This window comes from Girardinichthys multiradiatus, chromosome 14, assembly GCF_021462225.1.
Source record: "Girardinichthys multiradiatus isolate DD_20200921_A chromosome 14, DD_fGirMul_XY1, whole genome shotgun sequence".
NCBI classification, from domain to species: Eukaryota; Metazoa; Chordata; class Actinopteri; order Cyprinodontiformes; family Goodeidae; genus Girardinichthys; species Girardinichthys multiradiatus.
This window is the reverse complement of record NC_061807.1, coordinates 36,695,772-36,711,474: the sequence shown is the minus strand read 5'-3', so window position 1 is coordinate 36,711,474 and position 15,703 is coordinate 36,695,772. Positions and strand designations below refer to the sequence as shown.

The following is a 15,703-nucleotide window of genomic DNA, read 5'->3' as shown; positions in this document are numbered from 1 at the left end:
AGACCTGGAGACAGGCTGTGTGTCTGGCTGTGAACGATGTGGGTGTATGTTAGGCTGTGTGTCAGGCTGTGTGTGTATGTCAGGCTGTGTGTGTATGTCAGGCTGTGTGTCAGGCTGTGTGTGATGTGGGTGTATGTCAGGCTGTGTGTGATGTGGGTGTATGTCAGGCTGTGTGTGATGTGGGTTTATGTCAGGTTGTGTGTCATGTGGATGTGTGTTAGGCTGTAAAGCCAGGAGCACCCCCCAAAGAAAAACCAAAAGGTGTTCCAGACCTGGTTGTGGAGGCAGCCCGCCCACAGGCTCCTCAGGGATCAGGCGAGGAAGTGGAAGCAGCCCACTCACGGGCTCCTCCCGGATCAGGCGAGAAAGTGGAGGCAGCCCACTCACGGGCTCCTCCCGGATCAGGCGAGGAAGTGGAGGCAGCCCACTCACGGGCTCCTCCGGGATCAGGCGAGGAAGTGGAGGCAGCCCACTCACGGGCTCCTCCGGGATCAGGCGAGGAAGTGGAGGCAGCCCACTCACGGGCTCCTCCCGGATCAGGCGAGAAAGTGGAGGAAGCCCACTCACGGGCTCCTCCCGGATCAGGCGAGGAAGTGGAGGCAGACTTGAGTTATTGAGAGCGGATTTTATCCATCCCTAAAGTCCTGCCACTGCTGAGCTTTTTGACCACCTAGTGACTTCAGCCTGGGTGATGAACAAGTCCAAATGCAAGTCCCCAGTCTCTGCTTCCACCAGGGAAGGCCTGACAGCAGAATTGAGGAAATCCTTGAAGTACTCCTTTCACCACCCGATAATGTCCCCTGTCGAGGTCAGCAGCTCTCCACCCCCTCTGTAAACAGTGTTGGCGAAGCACTGCTTTCCTCTCCTGAGGCGCCCGATGGTTTGATTTCTCCCAACTTCCCGCACAAGCTCGGGCTACTTTTCCCCCAGTGAGGTGAAATTCCACATCCTTAGAGTCAGATTAAGGATCCGGAGATTCCAGACGACTGCAAGATGACAACGGAAGATGTCACGTGCCTCGTTCTACTGATCCTCATTAAGGCTTCTGAATCGCTCTCATCTAGAGCCTGTTTGCAATGGGAGACCCTTCCAGGGGCATTTATGCCCCGACCAAGATGGGCTCTGGAATCATTCAAGCAATCAAACATCTCCACCACATTAAGAGGGCATTTCAAGGAGGGGAGGTGGCGGTTCAAGGAAGGGGTCAAAGAATTATATTTCCTTTAAAGTTGTTGTTGCCGTTTTTGTAGAAAAAAGTAAAACATTTCTATCCCCAGCAGATTTAAGTCTTAAATAACAAAAACTATACATTTTCATATTTTACTTGATCTGTGTGGGGCATTCTGTAAGGCACCACAGTTTGACATCAGGGAGGCACAAAATGAATAATAAACACTATTGATACTCCTTGTAACAGTTGCAGGTATTCTTAGCACAACTGTGATAGCAAAGTTAAATGTTAGTAGGTGGTGTGAGATCTTATTTCCCATTGATGCAAGCTTTGATTAGATAAGAAAATAAAAAATGCATAGGTTCTGATATCTGATATGTATTAAACGATGCTTTATTTTTGCACTGGTGTTCTTTTTTGTTTTTGTGAGGAAATGAGATAGTCTGGTCATTGTTTTTAAGGAAGGAAGTACAGAGAGGGTAGGAGTGTAAACTTAAAAGGGGATGTATGACTTCCCTGTTCTCTTTTTCATTAAACTTGCATTCCTACATCTTCTCATACTTATGTTATTATATAAAAACGTTAGATCTTTTAGGTTATTATGGGGCAAACCTTATTCTGCATGGTGACTTTACTTTGTGAGTACAATATTATTTTTGTTTCTGTGTTTGGCTGAGATGTTTGTGTTATTATGAAATATATAATATATGGCTCAGTATATTACTGTTTTTAATTTAATGTCTAAAATCTATGTTTTAGTGTTGAAGACAATCTTCAGCTGTGGACATGCACAAGGTGACAGAACGTTTTTCTCTTTTTGATAATTTGGATCTCAACACTGAAACTTCTTATAACACTTTTTCATTTGAATATGGCTTGACTTCAACCAGTAACCCTTACATTCAGTGCTTACATAATTTGTTTTTTTTTAAATGTTATTTTTGTTTTGTCAAATTTAGATGCTGAGTTGACTCATGAGCCCAACTCAACAATTTTATGTCATGGAGAGTCTGTTACCTTCACATGCAACATGAAAGAAGGACCTCACTCTAACTGGTATTATAAATTCCACCGAAATGGTCACCAAATTGCCTCCAATCAAGATATGTCCAACTTCCTTCAACTTCATCTAACAACTAACCTGAGTGGGAATTACCAGTGCACTGGTTACCATAAGGACTCACCAAGTTTCATTAAGCAGAGTAACAACATCACACTTTTTGTATCAGGTATGTTACTGTTACAGTCATTGCTGTTGAGTTTTCACAACCCACAAATTAGGCAATGAAAGTATCATAAGCATGGGCTGATGAAATACAATTCATGTATGAGTATGAGTGGAGTGCTCTTGCATGTGTTTCCTTAACCTGTGATGTCTGCATGCACCTTTGCTATTTACAATACAATTTGATTAAGATTGTATTGTAAATAGCAGAAACATCATTTTTTATGCACACCGATGCATAAAAACAGTTTTGTATGCATCAATTTTAATATGAAGAAGCTGGAAAATATTATTAAGGACTTATTTGTAAGCTGAATCCAAAATTCATATTTGAAATTTGTATTAGGACCTCATCATTAATTATTACAGGCTGGTCTCACTGTGGCAGAGGCTGGGAGATTACATGTATAATTTTTTTCCTTAAATGGTAATGTTGACTCAAGACATTCGTCAAGAGACAGGTTTGGAGGTGGAGCATATACAGTCACTTACCATCAGTCAGATCTAAAGATTGTATCGGTTTTACTGTTGTTGTTGAACTGACCAGTTTGAAGGCAGCTAGGTAGTGGCAGCACATAATGTAGACATTACAAATTATTTGGTCGCATAAATCATGCTATTGTCAAAATGAATTTGTCAAAGAATATCAAAATTGTTTCATAACACCACTTAACAACCCCAGCAACATCTCAGAAAAAGAAAAAAAAAGAAAAGTGCAACGAGAGGAATGGTGAGATGTACTGCAGAAGTAACTTGGGCCAGCAACTTTGACTCCTAACTGATGACATCTTGTTCTCTAGATAGTTATAATGACCAGGTAATTCCCACTAGTACGTAGACCAACCTGTGGTCATTCAGAAAACAATTAACCATAGCCATTTTGAGCGGAATAAAATGTCATCGCGTAAGAATCTGAGTCTGCAGATAAGGCAGCAGAGGCATAAGAGGCAATCTTTGCATGTCCATTTTAATTGTACTTCACCAGTTTATGCATCCTCAAATAAATCCGGAGGTTAACACAGGGTGCAAAGTTAGAACAGAACTGTGTCTACCTGCGCTTTTACAGTAACAAAACACTAGCCTGATATGCAGCTGTCTGCCTGCCTGACCAAAAGTGAGCATCATTGAGTTATTTATATAAAATTATATATAAGTCTGGGGCTTCCATGCAGGCTTAAAGTGAATAGATAATTCCAAGATGTTTTAAACAAAATAAGTAAACATGATTTCATGTTGAAATGTTCTTTTTGCACATATCCTAGTGTAGGCGGTGGCTATCCTGCTTAACATTACCACACGACTGGGTTAAATGCCAGAATATTGAGAGAGACAATTTCTCATTTCTTTGTTCAAATTTACATACAATTTACATACACTAAGATTTATATGCCTTTACACAATATTGATGATGATGTCAAACTTTTGTTAAATTCTGATAGCATTTCAGTAAAATGGTGGCAAACCAGTGGATGTAATTTAAGGTACATCTCAAACATTATATGTGCATTGTACAACATCATAAAGCAATCAAAATAAACCCTTAACATTTTTGGGATTTGGAGAGTATATGTAAAGGAAGAGTGAACTGAAATCCCTTATGAGGTGTTTGGAAACCTGGTAATGGGTCACACGAAGCATATGAGTTATGTGCTTGATGAGGATTTTGCCACCAATTAAAAAATGACATTTTCCTTGAGGATCAAAGTCTTTTTTCACTTATTGAAATAAAAATAAATCCATAAGTTATATTTCATGTTTTTTTGGGGGGTATTTATTATTATTATTATTATTTTGACTGTTAATTTCTTTGTAAGAGGATATATTTACAAATGCTTTTGGGAACACTTTTCCCCCAATGCAGGTATTTTGTTGTAATTAAATAACTAAAATCCTAACAATATCTATAAAAATGTGCTATCAAATAAAATTCAGCCCTCAGGCCCACACCTACTGTGACTGCAGACAGGAAAACCATTTTAGAAGGTGGGACGTCCAAACTTACCTGTTCAGTTAAAGACTCTGCTGGCTGGAAATATGACTGGTTCATGCAAAACTACTCTGAAGCTCAGATTAAGAGCAATGCTGTCAAAAACTCCCTCCGCATCTACAGCGGAGGCATCTACTGGTGTAGAGGAAGAAGAGGAAAACCAGATTTCTTCACAGAGCCAAGTGAAAAATTCTACATTGAGAAAAGCTGTAAGTTTCATAAAGTGAAAAGAAAAAAAACGTTTGCTGTACTACTTTAATTGCTTGATTTTCAATCTACTTTTTATAAGCAGTGTCCAACTGGGCCACAGTTGCTTTGCAACATAACTGGACCCAGATATATAGAGGTGAGATGATATCCATGAGGTGTGAGATTGAAGGAGGAGGAAAGTCTGAGTGGGAGTACGAATGGAGAACAACAATCTCAACGACACCATCAACAGGATGTACAATTAATATTAGGGCCTCTACTTTGTACAATGGTGACTTCTGGTGTAAGGGTAGAACCGATCCATTTTCATCAACAAAGTGGAGTCATGCTTACCATCTGAGAGTATCATGTAAGTACTGTTTTATGTTTTGTTGTTTTATGGTCATTATTCAGAAAATGATACCTTATTCCCACCAACCACAGATAAACCAAGGCCCACAATGAGGGCAGACAAAGGAGTTATACCAATTGGGGGCAATGTAACACTTACCTGCAATATTGACAATCCAACTGAGTGGAAATACCACTGGTTCAGACACACTGGCAACTTTTCTGAAATTCAGATCATTGGAGAAGGAAAATCTGAAAATGTCATCAGTATCTCACATGGAGGTATTTACTCCTGTCAGGGAGGAAGAGGAAACCCAGTTTACTTCACTGAAGAAAGTAATGGAATCACCATCGAAAAAAGAGGTAGTTGTGATGCCTTTTAGGGGTATTACAGGGATCCATGACTATTACTTAACAATTAAATACTTTTTAAATTATGTTTTAAACAGTTTCCAACATGGCTGTTGTTTCTCTGGAGCCTAGCTGGCCTCTGATCTTCACTGGAGAGATGATCACTGTTAGATGTGAGATTTCTGGAGGTGAAAAAAATGAATGGGTTTATGAATGGAGCAAACCTATATCAGACACATTACCAAAACATAGTGAGATCAGAATTGCAAATGCATCCGAGACCAGCAGTGGAAACTACAGGTGTTTGGGGAAACACAAGCGGGACACGTATTCTTCAACACAGTGGAGCAACACTGTATCAGTCACAGTTTCTGGTGAGAATAAACGTTGAGAACCAGATTCAATTGTTTTTCTTTTCATATATTGTAATATTCTGCCATTAAACCAAGTAAAGACAGTGGTTTCCTCTGCAATTACTATTATAAAAAGACATTAATGATTAACCGACCATGAAAGGTCAGTTTACCCTGCTTCCCAGCAAAAAATGCAATCCAATTGGAAAGGTTACCGCTTTTAAATGCAAAAGGAACTTCAACATTTTTATGTAGTTTTTAAGCTTGAGTGACAGCAAATGAGACAAAAGAGTATCTTGAGAGGTGACCAAGAATCCAATGGTCACTTTGCCAGAGCTCACATCATCCCATGTAGAGATAGTAGAACCATCCAGAAAGTGAACCATTGCTAAAACCAGTTAGGCCAATAGAAAATTTGCCAGTTGGACAAGGCGGCAATCTTGAATTTTGCCAAGACACACCTTAGGCCTTGTCCACACATAGGCAGATATCTGGGAAAACGAATAACTTTTTATTTAATGGCCTTTCATCCACACATAAACTCTAGACATCTATAAAAACTCTGTTTTGAGCCTGCGTGTGTACATGATCAAATGGACTTTATGGTTTGGCGCATCACTGTCTGCGACAAATATTGCAGCACTGACATCAAATACACTAGTATTGTTTATAGACTCCACCGCACAGTGGAGTAAAAATTAATGATGAACGATTCCTCTTCAGGTTGGAGGGGAGTTCCTGCCTCAAGTGAAGGAGTTTAAGTATCTCGGGGTCTTGTTCACGAGTGAGGGAAGAATGGAGCGGGAGATCGACAGACGGATCGGTGCGGCTGCCACAGTAATGGGGGCGCTGTGCCGGTCCGTTGTGGTGAAGAGAGAGCTGAGCCGAAAAGCAAAGCTCTCAATTTACTGGTCGGTCTATGTTCCTACCCTCACTTATGGCCATGAACTTTGGGTCATGACCGAAAGAACGAGATCCCGGATACAAGCGGCTGAAATGAGCTTCCTCCGTAGGGTGGCCGGGCACTCCCTTAGAGATAGGGTGAGGAGCTCGGCCATCCGGGAGGGGCTCGGAGTAGAGCCGCTGCTCCTCCACATCGAGAGGAGCCAGTTGAGGTGGCTCGGGCATCTATACCGGATGCCTCCTGGACGCCTTCCTTGGGAGGTGTTCCAGGCACGTCCCACTGGGAGGAGGCCCAGGGGACAGCCCAGGACACGCTAGAGGGACTATGATTCTCGGCTGGCCTGGGAACGCCTTGGGCTCCCCCTGGAGGAACTGGAGGAGGTGTCTGGAGAGAGGGACGTCTGGGCGTCTCTGTTGAGTCTGCTGCCCCCGCGACCCGGTCCTGGATAAAGCGGAAGACGACGAGTACGAGTACGATTCCCAATCAACACTATCTTGTGTTTTATCAGCTTTATATTCTAAAACTGTGTTTAAAAGAAGTTCAACTTCTTTTTCTGTCCACACAAACAAACCTCCTTGCCACATGTTATATATCTAACAGGAACTCATGATTGATTTGAAGGATTCTGATTGGCTGACATAGTGTTCATTTTTACAGTACACTGCCCCCTATGCTTCTGGAGTGTTTAACACAACACTCAGTGGCATATTTCTGAGGGTTGGTTTGGACAAAAACCTTTCTAAAAAACTCACGTGTGTAGGATATTATTTTTAAGAATGATGTAGGGAGATATTCTTGTTTTTAATTACCCTGCTACATGTGTACAAGGCCTTAGAGATTGTTTGAGCATAAGAAACATTACTCTGGTAAAAACAGGGACAGCTCATCACGTTACTACACCCACCCTACTGTCAAACATGGTGGTGGCAGCATCATGCTTTGGAGATCTTTTAATACAGCAGGAATTGGACAACTAGTCAGCATAAACAGTAAGATGACAGTAGCCAAATATAGAAAAAATCTTTAAGAAAAAGGATTCCATAGTGCTCTGGTAGTTATTTATCTTCCAACATGACAATGACCGAAAGCACACAGCCAAAATAACTCAGAAATGGCTTTAGTGGCTATTCATTGATGTTGGTGAGTGGTTACACTTTGCTTATAGATTTTCATTAGCGAAGTGTATTTTCAATGTTTTGATCTTTACCAGGATTGGGACACTTTTTCTTCTAACAAAGCATGTAAATGTCATTTATTTTATTTAGACCCTGTCTCAACTGAGACAGGCTCACTTTTGCAAAACTGAGACTTTCTGCTTCCTTTGCATCTTCTATCCAATAGTTTTAAGTTTCTCTTCTTTGGAAAATACTTTCCAGAGAAACTTTTTAAAACTCTCTATGTGATGTGATGAGTCTGAGAGGAATCGAGATCCAAAGAATTCTGGAAACAAATTTATGCAGAGGATCCATAAGAAGATTTGACGGGAATAGACCCTAATAGAATTTGTTTTTTAATTACTTGAGAAAGAAGATATCACTTTGAACAAATGTCTAGAGTTGTGTAGCAACTTAAATTATCTCCTTAAATATACAGAGTGAATGCCAGTTTTATTACCACAGCAGTTAATGGACCTATTAACTGAAATGGCTGAATGCTAAAATTATTGACTGAAATGTTAATAGGTTCTTATTGACATTGAATTAACGTTTTTGCTTATTGTGCAGTGCAGTTGCTTTTATTTCCTTGCTCCCGCTAAGCTGAAATGTTAAGTGATTTATTTGATCTAATACTTTTGCACAATAACTGTGGTTTTGTATCTTTTCTTATGAACTGAATAGAAGAGAGACCGAAGGCCCAGGTTATTGCTGATAGAGACTTTTCACCAGGGAGCAGTGTGACCCTAACTTGCTCTGTTAAACCATCATCACATAGTTGGAATTACTACTGGTACAGAGATGAAAACACCTCCAAACTCCTGGAACTGAATTCGCCTTCAAACGGAGAAATCATTATATCAGAGAATGGGATATATTTCTGCAGAGGAGGAAGAGGACATCCTGTTTACTACACAGAGTACAGTCATTCTGTTACTATTGATATAACTGGTAAGTCTTTCAAAGAATTACCACTTTGATTTTCAGGTTCATATGCCGAGAATAATTTTCATGTTTTTTTTTCTTTAATTTCAAATACTCACAGACACAAACATGTCTGCTGTGACTCAGCAACCCATCTGGCCAGAGATATACTATGGGGAGAAGATCACTCTGATATGTGAGATCCAGGGACACCAGACAGATTGGGTTTTTGAATGGATGAGAACAAGCAGGGATGAACCATGGATCCAAAATGAAATGAACATTACTTTACTTTTTTCATTTCACGAGGAGTACTTCTGGTGTAAAGGCAGGAGGAAGAGTGTTCCACATATTGTCACTTCATGGAGTGCCCCCTTTAAAAGCAAACGTGTTAACTGTAAGTAAACTAAAGTTATTTTTATATTAAAATAGGTTGCTCATTTAAATTCCTGAGAAACTCTCTTCAACAGGGCAGCCTGTTCCTGTCCTGAGTGTATCTCCATCATGGCTGAGTCCTGGAGCCTCAGTAACTCTGAAGTGTGCGGTTCAACCTCCATCTACAGGTTGGAGGTTCTACTGGTATAAAGCTGTTCCTGATTTATCACACAAATATGGTTTTGCTGGACATCTACACAGAGGTTTTTACCCCTCTGAAGCCTACCACTTTGAGCTGCTGCCTGATAGCATCAATGGGACTGTTCAGGACTTCTACATCATTCAAGGGCAGAAACACACAGTAGGATATGCATGCAGAGCTGGAAGAGGCAACCCAGAGTATTCCATGGATTACAGTAAACCAAATTTTGTTTGGTCTACAGGTCAGTCTTACTTCTTTCCAACCACATTTTGTAACTATACAATCGCTCAGAGTTTAGGAAACTCGTTTAAAAATGTAGCAGACATATTTTGCTTTAAAATAAACATATTTTTCTGACTATTTTTTTTTTTTTAAGTATTTGGTTAAGCATTGTAAAACATGTAACATTAGTTTTACATTGTATAATTATTATGTTTTGTATTCATTTTGTTTTTAGATTCTCATCCAGCAGCGTCTCTCGCAGTCAGTCCTGATAGAGGGCAACATTTCACCTCTGAGTTTGTAACACTGAGCTATGGAAGAAACTCTACTCAGTGGAGAGTGAGGACCTTCAGTCAAGCTAAATGCTTCACTTTACCTTACAGGCATATATGGCATGAAATAAATGCATCAACAAAAATAATAAGAGCACACTGGACCTGTAGTGCAGTGTACTGGTGTGAATCTGAATCAGGGGAGTTCAGCAATGCAATCAACATCACAATATATGGTATGTTTTCTTTTTTTCTTGGTTTGATTGAAAATAACTTTTGAATAGTACGTTGATTCTTAATAATGCTAATTTAGATGGGTTGGGATCAACTAAGGCCCTGTTTACGTCTTTTCGTGAAAATGGAAAAGTTTAGTTGCTTTTCTGCTGTTCGTGCAAACGACAACAGCACACATTTCCTCTGAAAATGGCACAATTTAAGAATTGTTCAAGAGTATATCGGCTTGAAAACATACCAGTACCAATGTTGTATAGATGGGAAAATGTATTATTATAATTATTAGTTTAAAATCCACAGAAGATAACAATAAAAATGGTAGATTTTAGAGTATATTCTTGTGCTGGTGGCTCTTTTGAATCTAACCTACCGCCATCTAGTAGTGTGATGTGTTGGAGGAATTATACCATTTTTACGTCTCTATTGTTACCATGTGAATGAAATTGTAATCAGAATGCTGTCATGTAGATGCGTTAACAGAATGCGAAAAAAAATCCAGTTTCCGATGGATCGTTATCATGTAAACAGGGCCTGAAAGAAAATATTTGCAGTTTTGAATGTGTGTTTTTATTCATTAAAGAATAAACAGATGGCCCATTAAAAACTAAACCATTATTCATTCTCAATAAACTTATTAATATAATGCTATGTCAGTCTAGAGTGTATAAATGTTTGCTATTTTGCAGATGATGATTTAATCCTGGTGAACCCTGTACATCCAGTTAGTGAGGGAGCCTCTGTTACCCTTGGCTGTAAACTGAGGACAGGGAACTTTACATCTACTGTGGCCTTTTACAAAAATGATAAACTTATCCAAAACACTGTCAGAGGAGAAGTGAATATCCCTGCAGTGTCAGCTTCAGATGAAGGCCTCTACAAGTGTGAACATTCAGGAAAGGTGTCTCTACAGAGCTGGATGGCAGTGAAATGTGAGTGTTATGAAACAGTCTGAATGTTTTTCATCCCCTTTATCTTCCACAGATAAGATACAGTTTTGTAATTGTAAATTGTACTAAAACCACCATTTTGCGAGAAAATATTTCTGCTTTGATTCTGGTTTAGTTTGCACTTTACTGTAATGACTGTAAAGACAACTGAAAATGGGCACAAGCAATTAGAAGCTACTAGTCCGATAATAACATTTAGAAAAGGTCACACTTCCATGTGTGAGCTCTTCCTTTGTGATATCAAAAACGGGTTCTCCTTTAAAACCTATTCTTTATTTGACAGCATCAAGTGCTTCTCGTCCTGTGTCGATGATTGTTGGATTGGTTGTTGGTTTCTCGCTGGCGGTCCTCATCCTACTGCTGCTGTTTGGTCGGTACATTAAACTCAGATAGTGAAATGTTTACTTTCGTCTTTTAGGGTCAACATAATCACCATAGAAATTGTTCTTTAACATGACGTATTATTGCTTTTATGTAGTATATTAATTTTTATCTTTTTCACAGCAACTTTGACGAACAGGTCAGTGCAACACTTTTTTTTTTTTTTTCGGAGCAGGATAATACTGAAAGGTCTTTATTTTTGTATGAAGATGTATGAGCAAATGAATGTGTTTTTAGATGAAATGCGTAAAAAAATAATGTTAATTTCTAATTTAATTCCTTCATTAGGCTTACTCGGTGTCATAGAACCAATCAAAACTCACCTGCAGCTCTTACTCATAACCAGGAGGAAACCCAAAAACAAATATACTCATCTCTCCTCCATGGTCAGTCATCATCATTTTTTCTTTTAGTATTATTACTTGTAGTATTTTAGTATATATATATATATATATATATATATATTTATTTATATATATTTATATATATATATAGAAAGCAATTAATGAACACATATGGAACCATGGAACAAAAAGTGTGAAATAGACCTAAATATTTTTATTAGTCACCCTTTGCTTTTATTACTGTTTTGATATTTTGGCATTCTCTCCATGAGCTTCATGAGGTGGGCACCTGAAATGGTTTTCCAAAGAGTCTTGAAAGAACTTCCCAGAGGTTCATTGAGAGACGGCCAAAAGTTAATATTTCAGTCATCACAGCAAAAGGTGGCTACTTTAAGGAATCTAAAATGTAAAACATATTTAAAGGAACTTTACAATTTTTTTCTTTGCTACATAATTCCAAATGTGTTTAATCACTGTACAATGTAAATAGTCATAAACATAAAGAAAACCATTAAACGAGAAAGGCATTCTTAAACGTTCGACCGGTTGTGTATGTATATATATAAAGTCTCATTAGGATATGATATACTTCATATATGTAAAACATAACATATCTTGATGAGACTTTTTTTCATTGTATCAAATATAGCTACTGTGGCTTATCACTATTTCCTTCTGTAGGTGATGCTGCCATCTATGAGTCAATCAGAAGTCCTGAAAATCCAGTCAATGGTACAGTATAAATAGACTTATAAAAAATATAAGAGTTTTACTCAAATATAAATTCCATCATATCAGATAAAGGAATACACAAGAACAAAAAATTCAAACGTCACATTCTGCTCAAAACAAAAAAAAGTATGTTCATTAAATATGAAACAATAGAACTAGAAAACTGAATTTTTATTAAAAACAAACAAAACAAAAAAACCTGGTTCTTTAAAAATAAAAATGATAATCATAATAACAATCCCAATAGGAAAGTATGAGGAGAGAGAATCAGAATACACCAATGTGAAGCTAGACTTAGCAGATAAAGATTTCCTGTAGATATTTAGCAATCTGTCTGGAAATAACAGGCATCTGTTGTATTATTATCGTCTTCAGGTCAATTTACCTTCGCCATTCTGTACCTAAGTATTACCATGCCTTCCCTTCATACCTCAATTACATTCCTGTGACCATGCTGCACTCTTTCGCCTACAGTTTCATCCTGACATGATATTAATCATGTTTTATTCTTAAACCTACCATTGTGCACACTTATGTTTCTCTGGCTTGGCTATTTTGGTGAGTTATTAAAAAAGGATACTCTATATTGCCAAAAGTATTGGGTCACACCACCAAATCAATGTTCCGCAGTAGACGGTCCCCATATTGGACCCAAAAAATAGCTATAAAATGACCAAAACTGCAAAAGTGCTAAATCTCAAAGGGGCAAAATGACCAGCACTCTTCATTATTTGTAATGTTTAGTATTATTGTGTTTCTTTTTTTGTTTCAGATCAATAAAAAGGCCTGTCATCTTAAAGAAGAAACAAAAAACCTGGAGAAAAACAGAAGAAAATTATCTTCAACAAGATATCTGTGTTAATTAAAACCTTTTTAATTTTTTAACCTTTTTTTTGTTTTAACATCACACGATTAACCAGCTGAACAAAGACATAACGGACACTCTTTTGAGAGTTATCTGTCACTTACTGATGACCGTTAACTGTCCTATACAGACAGTTAACTGTATGAATGCTATACCTGTCTTACTTGTGTTGTATTGCTTCCAGTTTCATTATGTTACTGTAATGTAAAGAGTGGGCGCCAAGACTCCAAATAGATTTTAAATAAGATCAGCTTTGATGTAGCATTAAAAGCATTTTATTATCTGCGTTTCGAAACACACTGTAAGAACTTTTCTGAATACCCTTCCAAAGTTTTCATAAAGTCTTCTCATTCATGCATATCACAGTTTTTTATTGAAATGTTTTCTATTTATATTTCAATAATATATTCTAAAAATTATATACGTAAATACGTAGGATCTAGCTCTGCAACATCGCTAATTACTAGCCTCCTCACAGTTTTGTTTCGGCATCTTTGAGTACCTACTCGGATCCTAGTCCAGCTAGATAAAGTCTGTGTTGTGAAACCCTGCATATTTTGTATATTTATGCATTATAAGAGAAAAAAGTATTACGCTATAGTTCAATTAAAAGCAAATTTTTCTTTTCATTGTTTGTTGTAACTGTTATTTAAAACATTCACATACAGTGCCTTACAAAAGTGAGTTTTCACTAAGCTGCAGTAACATGTAAAATTGGAAGTGTTGTAAGCAGTTGATGTACCATCAACAGTCATTTTTTTTATTTTTATTGTTCCTTGATGGATTCTTCTGTTGCACTAAAGCCAGTTCCATGTCCTGACACCTTCATGTTTTAACTGTTGAAAGAATAACACAGCCATCTGGACCCAGCGGGTTTTTCACCAGGAGGCATTTTTGAAACTAAAAGAGACTGTAAGAGTGTACACTGACATGGTGGCATGGACACTTTGAGGGCATTGTGTATCTGCCCTTAAGGTGTGGCCCCGTCATGATCCATTAGTGTTTGTTTTTAGGCATTCTTTTGTATTTCCTTTCTGATATTTTCTGGATTAATTATTGCCATTTTGGTCTCACTGTATTTAGTTCATTTCCTGGGTTCATTATTATTATTTAAGTCTTGCCATATTAGTTCATTTCTTTGTGTTTAGTTTATTATTATGTATGTTCTGTTCTGTGTGCATTTCACTTTATTCCCTCAGATCAGTGTTGTTTTTTCCTACTTGGTTTTTAGATTGTTTTGTGTGTTAGTTCAGCTGACTTTGTTTTTTTGCATTAGTTTGTGTTAATTAGTCGAGAGTGTAACCAAAGAGTCAGCCTAGGAACAATGAAAAACCAGGAGCATAAATGCTGAGGCAGCTCTCTGTCTCTGGTTTTGCCTGCAATTGGGTCCAACTAAAGCCAAACAGCACATAGACAGCTATATTTTCTATTAAACAATTTATTTAAATGTATTTATTCAAGTACAGCAGTTACAAAAGGTCTACACACTCTTGTTGAAATGATTTTGTGACGTAAAAAAGATTTCTGCTCCTTGCACCAGTGAAACCGACGTTTGGCATTGGCATGAGTGACCAAAGGTTTGGCTATAGCAGCCCGGCCGTGTATATTGACCCTGTGGAGCTCCCGACGGACAGTTCTGGTGGAAACAGGAGAGTTGAGGTGCACATTTAATTCTGTTGTGATTTGGGCAGCCGTGGTTTTATGTTTTTTGGATACAATCCGGGTTAGCACCCGAACATCCCTTTCAGACAGCTTCCTCTTGCGTCCACAGTTAATCCTGTTGGATGTGGTTCGTCCTTCTTGGTGGTATGCTGACATTACCCTGGATACTGTGGTTCTTGATACATCACAAAGACTTGCTGTCTTGGTCACAGATGCGCCAGCAAGACGTGCACCAACAATTTGTCCTCTTTTGAACTCTGGTATGTCACCCATAATGTTGTGTGCATTTCAATATTTTGAGCAAAACTGTGCTCTTACCCTGCTAATTGAACCTTCACACTCTGCTCTTACTGGTGCAATGTGCAATCAATGAAGACTGGCTACCAGGCTGGTCCAATTTAGCCATGAAACCTCCAACACTAAAATGACAGGTGTTTCAGTTTCATTGTCCAACCCCTGTATATATATATATATATATCAACTTCAGTGACACTGCTTCTGCAAAGTATTCATTTTAATGTGACAACATGCATGCATTTAAATGTCAATCAGAAATGTATGATTTTTTAACCATGTAATAAATTACCAACACACTGTTGTCTGTTATTTTTGTCTGGAAGTAGTGGTAAATCGCGAATAAAAGCTTCACATGGTTTGTAAGACCTGTTTTTGCTGTTATTTCGTTACGTTTTATTATTATGGCGCCCTGCATGCAAACGCAGGGGACCATAATGTTTATTTATCAGCCAGGGTTCGTGACTTCTTCTGTTATTGTCACTGCGGCTGTTTTTCATTAAACCTCCTTGTGACCAGATATTATTGTCCTCTGCAGTGTTGCTTGTGGCACAAGGGCTGCGC

The 15,703-nt window shown here is 38.3% G+C and overlaps 1 protein-coding gene across 2 annotated transcripts; it reads left to right on the top strand.

Moving 5' to 3' along the window:
• Positions 1 to 1,692: 1,692 nt before the first annotated feature.
• LOC124880097 lies at positions 1,693 to 13,812 on the top strand. Of its 2 annotated transcripts, XM_047385014.1 has the most exons (17): positions 1,693 to 1,809; positions 1,931 to 1,966; positions 2,131 to 2,400; positions 4,329 to 4,592; positions 4,676 to 4,942; positions 5,017 to 5,286; positions 5,373 to 5,648; positions 8,370 to 8,636; positions 8,731 to 9,006; positions 9,080 to 9,427; positions 9,644 to 9,916; positions 10,601 to 10,843; positions 11,145 to 11,231; positions 11,366 to 11,381; positions 11,531 to 11,628; positions 12,268 to 12,318; positions 13,091 to 13,146. In XM_047385014.1, the coding sequence occupies exons 1-17, from the start codon at positions 1,773 to 1,775 to the stop codon at positions 13,096 to 13,098; spliced, it is 3,087 nt and encodes a 1,028-aa protein (XP_047240970.1). In that variant the 5' UTR covers positions 1,693 to 1,772; the 3' UTR covers positions 13,099 to 13,146. The 2 variants fall into 2 exon arrangements, with proteins under 2 accessions (XP_047240970.1, XP_047240969.1); XM_047385013.1 differs by having other exon boundaries at positions 11,366 to 11,628; positions 13,091 to 13,812.
• Positions 13,813 to 15,703: the final 1,891 nt, after the last annotated feature.

What these genes read in the sequence shown, in the direction of transcription:
- LOC124880097 (XM_047385013.1), top strand. Translation starts at nt 1,773, where the DNA reads ATGGGGCAAACCTTATTCTGCATGGTGACTTTACTTT. An exon ending in CATCACACTTTTTGTATCAG is followed by an intron (nt 2,401 to 4,328) that starts GTATGTTACTGT and finishes AATAAAATTCAG; the next exon opens with CCCTCAGGCCCACACCTACT. An exon ending in TTACCATCTGAGAGTATCAT is followed by an intron (nt 4,943 to 5,016) that starts GTAAGTACTGTT and finishes CACCAACCACAG; the next exon opens with ATAAACCAAGGCCCACAATG.